A 7,636-nucleotide genomic window follows, 5' to 3' on the forward strand; every position below is an offset into this window, starting at 1 on the left:
TGAACTCCTTGTTTGCTTCTCCCACTTCACCTTAATATTAACTATTAATTAATAAAATAAATTACAAATTTCTTCATAAGATAGATTTACAAATATTAATAATAATAATAATAATAATAATTTGAAAATTATACATGCGAACGTTGGATATTACTTTGAAATTTATGGATAACATTTATCCATAAATACATCGGATTAATATTGTCGATATGCCATTAAGATAATTACTTAATTTATTTTTATTATTAATTACTATTCATAAAAAACTTGAATAATTGTTAGTGTGATTTTATTAAGATTTATTAAGGTTTGTTGCCTAGTGGTCTCTTTCGGGATTAGGAAACATAAATTATGCACTTGAAATATAATTATGCATCCATTAAAAATTATTTATTTATTTATTAAATTGAGATTAATCAATAGTTATAAAATAAAATAAATGGGATAAAGATTTAGATTTGAAAAGAAAATTGACTTTGACAACAGGTTAGATTTAGATGTATTTGTAATAACATAATGAAGTGATTAAGGAAGAAAAAATTAATTAGCGGTGGTGATTAAGAATAAGAAAAAGGAATCATAGTTGGTCACCAGACTTGGGGTGGGTATCCAATGGCTCGCATCATCTCTAATGCTGTTAGTCAAACTTTACTCCCCGTTGACTTTGTGGTTTGACTTTTTTATGCTGAGCAACTGTGCGGGTACTTTGAAAGAATAAAGTAAAGATTACGAGTTGTTGTTAAATTTGGAATTTCTTGGAAGATATAGCATTATTTTTTTTCTAAATTCTTAAATATTTAATGATAAAAGTAGTAAAGGCATTTTTAATTGGGCAAAAATTAAAAAGCACCTTCTTTATTTTCAAATTATCAAAGGGAATAAAAAAACGCTTTCCATTTTATTATTTTCATTTACTTAAATATCCTTCGATACTGCTCTATACTTGTTTAAATTTTTTATTTAATTTTTAAATCAGTTAGACATAGTTATAAAATCATAATTAACTACAACAATTTCATAATTATTATAACGTACAAATTTAACGTTCAAAAAAGATTAACGTTGTAACAATTATGATTTTATAACTACTACAACATTATCAATTTATTATTATAATAATTATAAATTTATAAATGTAATAATTACAAATAGATATATGTCAGAAACTAACCACATTAAAAAAATATTAATAGAATAGAGATGAGACGCTCTTTATCATTAAAGATATATTTTGATGATTTAGAAATAAAATGAAGTCTTTTTAAGTTTTGCCCTTTTAAATTTATGTTTCATTTTTTTTTATTTTGTAGGAAATGTCTTTTCATAAAATTATCCATTATTTGTTGGATGATGGGACAACGCCACATGGGTCGGCCATGTTTCGCGCTCAAATCCCATTATTAATAAAAAGGCAACTGATGCCATTATATGCTAATTTTTTTTAAAAAAATAATAAACTAACTAATTTCTAATGGTATTATAAACCCGATCAAATGGTGGCTTGTGTAAAATAATTGTTACGCTGATTGAAGAGGTATTTTGTATGAAAATTCATTAATATTTTTCAATGAGCCGAAAAATGGGGGGAAAATCTTTGGAATATTTGGGAAAAATGAATCTTATTGAGAAATTAAAACAAGGAGGATTGATTTCTATTGGGGAAAATGGCACATTAATCTCGATTATAATTGATGCAATGATGAAAGCCCACTTCTTAATATCTAGTGGGCCTTGCATATGCTTTAACATTTTAGAGGAGCTTGGATTAAAAGAGAGCTAGATCAAAATGGTTGGGCTAAGTGATTGTTTTGGTATATCCAATTAAGCTTACATAAGTTGAAATGGCTAAGGTTGAAAAAAATATTAAAAATCCGATCAAATATACTAATATTAACTATATCTTATATTGTTTTTGAAAAAGATAGCCACTATCCATATTTCTCTTTATCATTTGGTTGTTTCTACTTTCTTCATCAAAATAATTTGTTCTCTAATTCATGGAAATTTTTTCTCTAATTCATGTATAATTGAGCAAATATATATATATATATATATATATATAATAATTTAGATATAGACAGTACTGATACTGAATTTTTGATATGAACCATATAAAATTTATACCATACTGAAAATCTGATATATCAAAATTTTAATATACTAAATTTTAGATATGGATTGGTATATATTTTCCTTATACAAAAATTTTCAATACAATATATAATTTCATATGAAAAAAATCGAAAAACCATACCGAACCAACCCCAAGTGTTGTTTAGTTTTTGTTTCCATCATATGAGTGTAATAAATAATGTGATGGATAAAATCCTCATTGTCACTTAGATATACAACTAAATCAAGCGTACACTACCTTAGACTCTTTAGAGGCCGATAAGTAAGTTGGAACATGAATACGCCCATGATTATTGTTTTAGCCAACATTAGATATCTAACCCTTCAAGACGATTAATCTTGAGAAAGACTGATTCAGTCCTATGAAAATTTCATACCTCAAATTTATCATTCTACTAAAGAAAAATATCATACAATAAAATAGTTGAGAATCAAACCATGATTGCACCTTGGTAATCTAGTCAATACATGTTCTAAAATGGAGAGTTTTGCATCCTATTGCTCATTCATAGGCACACATGCTCATAAGCACACCTCGTTCACATAAGGGACTTCGAATCGGAGCAATTATCAATATTTTTAAATTTTATTTTAACTTCATATTTAAGTATAATTTGAATGACATTCGAAAAGGTGATTAAAATGAAATAAAATGCAAGATAAAAAGGGAAGCAAAGGGAGAAAAAACAAACAAACAAACAAATCGAGCAATATTTAAAATTACAATAAAGAACGTCTCACGTACATATAATTTACTCAGATATCAAGGCAAATTTAAATGGAACACAATCATGATACAGAGACTTTGAAGGACGTGCATGTGAAAGTATTTATAACAAAAAATATCTAAATTTGACTATTTGAAAGAGTAAATAAACATCCACCAAATGTGTTGCCAAACTAAGTTGAATTAATCTTGATTATTTATAGACTCATTCATTTATTCTACCGAGCTTAATTTTTTTTGGAGGTCAGTAGTAGTTTATTTATAATTCAATTTGAATATTAATCTAGTGCTAACCTTGTTCCAAATGTCCTATTCATTTATAAGCTTATTTAATATTACTTGGCATAATCGATGAACAATTAGAATACTCCATGCTCTTGTCGACCAATTGAATCAGTAAAAGAAAACACACTCGAGTTTGATGATACCAAAGTCAAATTTTGCACCTAATGAAAACTACAATTCATATGTCAACTGCAGCTAATTCTTCATCGGTTCCATCAATAAGATATATAAGCTCAAGAGATCGAAACAAAAGAATAATCAACAAAAATAGGCAACTATCCAAATGTATTCTTCAAATTGTATTGGAACTGAACTATCAGAATTGGATGGTCAATCACCCAATCCCTGGAATAATTTGTTATGATGTGAGGAGAAAGAAATTTCGACCATAAACCATGAAATTAAAGAGATGCTAAACGTGAGCTGCAAATTCGGCTTAAATGTGAGAACAACAAGAAAAATATATCAAAATTTTCATACATGGACACCCTTGGTATTACCGACGAAAAGTCATATTTGTGCCAATTATTTTGAATAAGCTATATGATTTTCATTGGTTCATTCATAGCTAGACTCAAGATCCAGGTATTTGATATCGACCTTGGTGATTTTATGTTTATATTTGACTAACAATGCAGCTACTTAATATTGATAAAAGGAACTTATTCAACCTGCTTATACCAATACTAGAAGCCATCTATGACACGTTGATACCACATGGTGGGTCCCTGTCTCCATCTCAAGTCAACCCGTTGACCCGGAGTAGATATGATGACTTTAACCGCACATGAAACAGGCTCCACAATCTACCTCCCACGGAAACGTATGAATTTGACAAGGTACAGAGTACAGACAAAAGCATCGCTACCGTTAGCCCCGTGGTGGATCCCTGTCTCCACCACGAGTCAACCCATTGACTCTAACTAGATCTGTTCGAACATTACCACGTATGAAACAGGCTCCACAGACTAGCACCCTTATGTTGATTGGATGAAGTTGGAGCACTCACTACGGACCCACCTGACTCGACCAATCAGACGACACAAGCCACAGCATAGAACAGCGAGTGAAAGATGAGATGCGTGGAGAGGAGGACATGAGAGAACAGGGTCTCCGGATAGTCATCATCTCTCCAAAGTAGTGGCAAATAATGTTTTTACTATCTTTAGATGTCACGAGAAAAAGGGGATGGCGAGAGCTACCTGGTTTTGAGCTGACCATGGAAGGTGTTTGGAAAAATCTTCTTTCCGGTAGGATTTTCACCATCGGAAGGAGATTTCTGAGGTATTGCAGCTTCAATCAGGATAAAAATCAACAAAGCTTGCTTCCTGCGAAAACAGGTACACTATTAGGTAGCAGCAATAATTTCTTAAGAAAAATATTGTGGTTGCTAAGAAGTTAAGATGAAGACTATCTGGTGTGTTAGGTTGAGGCACACATCGAGGCCTTTCAGACTAACAGCTCATTGTAAAAGCATTCTGAACTCTTCCATACCTCTGGTCATTTACCGGACTAGCCGGCAGTTTTTAGAATCATTCAAAGAACTCACTACCCCTTACAAATGAAGTTTAATCCATCTGCATTGAAATGGTCCATGCAGTTGAAGGCGGCAATAATTGCATAGTAGAAGGTGGACCACAAATATAAGACCAAATTGAACGTCAAGGAAGCAGTTAATCCATCTAAAAAGAAGTGCTAGTTGTTGATGATCTAGGTTATCCAGTCCAGGGACCAAAAGTGGTTGACTAATGAAAACGTTGCTATGGAGTTATAAAAATGCCATTTTTGGCGCTGGAAGAAGGAGAGCATGAGATTAAAGAATGCACAAGGCCTGCTTCGAAGAAATCAGAAGCAGGGATGATGTGCCTAGTTAGAGTAATCTGACCAGTTCCATGACAGCCCGTCCCCGCCGGCCTATGAAACGCCATGTCCTCCATCCTCAAATACCTCAGAAGGCCACCAAAGGCTACTGCAAGAGACAAAGAAAGCCACAAGCAAGAACAAGGAGGGGATGCAATCTCAGAGATGCAGTTTTCTTGCATCAAGGATAGATGTACCCAGAGCTGCTTCCCAGTACCTTTGCGCAGCTTGGTCGAGCCTAGCAACACTATGCGCCAAACGAGAGCCACAAGCACAAGGATCTCACGTTCAAATTTTGTGAAGTCGACGATGGATTCAATCTTCCCAAATACCCACTTCACCGACCATGAATCCGTGCCTCCTCTCCCAGAGGCCTTCTCAAACTTCATAGCAATTTATCCACAGTACGGTGAGACGCAGCAAGCAGACGAGATCAGGAACAGTGAATACTACCACTTAGCCAGACATGTCTGCTTTGACTACTATGGATTTAGCCTCTTCTCCCATGCACAAATGCATTCTGCCTTAGCATCTTCATCCACTAATCCCCTGGTTTCAGGTCTCCTGCAGCCTCCTTTCTTCAACGTCTCTTACAAGTCAGCAAGCTTGAAATCTCAAGTGCAGCCTAATGACCAAGATAGTGTCCTGGAATCTGCAATTAGGGCAAGGATTATGCATTTTCTCAACATACTGGATGGTGAATACAGCATGGTCTACACAGCCAACAGGACTACAGCTTTCAGGTTGTTGGCAGAATCATACCCGTTCCAGGAGACCAAGGGCCTGCTAAGCGTCTATGATTATGAGAGCGAGGCCATGATTGCAATGGAGGAAAGCGCCCAGAGGAAAGGGGCCAAGGTCATGTCTGCCAACTTCTCTTGGCCAAGCTTCAGGATTCATTCTGGTAGATTGATGGAGAAGTTGAGCAAGAGAAGAAGGAAAAAAAGAGGATTGTTTGTGTTTCCACTTCAATCCAGAATCACTGGGGCAAGGTATCCTTACCTATGGATGACTGTGGCTAAAGAACATGGATGGCAAGTAGTGCTTGATGCATGTTGCTTGGCGCCAAAGGACCTTGATACACTTGGACTTTCACTGATCCAACCAGACTTCATCATCTGTTCTTTCTTCAAAGTGTTTGGAGAAAACCCATCCGGTTTTGCAGGTCTGTTTGTCAAGAACTCCAGCATTGGATCCTTGGAATCGTCGATGATTGCCAGGAGCATTGGAATTGTGAGCATAGTACCAGCAAGAAATCTCTCACAGCTAACTGATGATTACTCAGGAACAGGTTCCGATACTCATTCCTTTAGACACCAATTTGAGGAAGCTGGTGTTGAGAACTCCAGTTCATTCTCTGGTCCAATACCGGGCCAGATCTATAGTGGCTCTCTTAGCAATGATAACATGATTCAAGAAGGTGCTAGTGCGGAAAAACAAAAGCAAGTTATGATATCTGAGCAGGGAGAGAGTTTCAAAGCACAACATGAGAAAGAAGAAACATCTGATGTCATTGAAGAAATAGAATGTGAACATTCTATGGCAGCAGAGAAGACAACAAGCAAAGGTGGAGCAAACAAGAGCTTGGAGGTTTTGTGCAGAGGATTAGACCATGCAGATTCTCTAGGTTTGTTGCTCATCAGTACCAGATTAAGATGCATCACCAATTGGCTAGTTACTGCTTTGATGAAACTGCAGCATCCTCACGCCGAGAGTGGTCATTCCCTAGTTAGAATCTATGGTCCAAAAGTAAAGTTTGACAGGGCACCTGCCTTAGCTTTCAATGTATTTGATTGGAAAGGAGATAAAATTGAGCCTGCTTTGGTACAAAAGCTTGCAGATAGAAGCAATATTTCTCTTAGTTGTGGCTTCCTAAACAATATATGGTTCTCAAAAGAATACGAAGCTAAGAAGGATAAAGTTCTGGAGAGGAGAGACTGTGAGAGAGGAGTTGTTGTAAACAAAAGGAAAGAGAACAGTGATATGGGAATAAATGTCATAAATGCTTCCCTCAGTTTCCTTACTAATTTTGAGGATGCTTATAGGCTTTGGATTTTCGTTGCTAAATTTCTAGATGCGGACTTTGTTGAGAAGGAAAGGTGGAGATATATCGCTTTGAATCAGAAAATGATTGAGGTCTAATGTGAATGAGTTGAAGTTTCTGCAGCTGATGCTTTCTAGTTAAAATTCCATGGAGAGCTGAGAATTTCCCTGTTCATATGAATGAGCAACATCAACCATTCATTCTTTTTTCTTTTTCTTTCTCTTGATCCAAGAATTGGGCATGTAAATTAGTATTCATGAGATCAAATCAAATAAATGCATGAAGCCAAATTTTCAATTAAGTTGTTTTAATATTTGTCTTGTCAAATTGTCAAAAATGAAAATCACAAGGTAACACAACAATACAATTCACGTATTGTCATGTTCAGTTTGTATACTTAAGATAGAAATGAAGTTGCCTTCTCCAACAATGATGCTTAAATGAATATGAGGATAAGAGTTGTCATAACACAATTTTGATAATAATTTTCATGTAGAAATACCAGAATAATTTGCCAAATTGCCAAGGAAAGGCTCATATATTGATTCAGATTTCAGTACTGAATACTAGAGAGATATTCTCAATAA

The 7,636-nt window shown here is 34.8% G+C and overlaps 1 protein-coding gene across 1 annotated transcript; it reads left to right on the forward strand.

The window, feature by feature from the left end:
* The first annotated feature begins 4,854 nt into the window (after positions 1-4,854).
* Positions 4,855-7,302, forward strand: LOC141841581 (uncharacterized). The gene has a single exon (XM_074729755.1). It carries the CDS (start codon positions 5,072-5,074, stop codon positions 7,145-7,147), a length of 2,076 nt encoding a protein of 691 aa, XP_074585856.1. The 5' UTR covers positions 4,855-5,071; the 3' UTR covers positions 7,148-7,302.
* The last annotated feature ends 334 nt before the right edge of the window (positions 7,303-7,636 follow it).

This window comes from Curcuma longa, chromosome 11 (assembly GCF_044706935.1).
Source record: "Curcuma longa cultivar G26 ecotype Majalengka, Jawa Barat chromosome 11, ITB_CL_G26_1.1, whole genome shotgun sequence".
Classification (NCBI taxonomy): Eukaryota; Viridiplantae; Streptophyta; class Magnoliopsida; order Zingiberales; family Zingiberaceae; genus Curcuma; species Curcuma longa.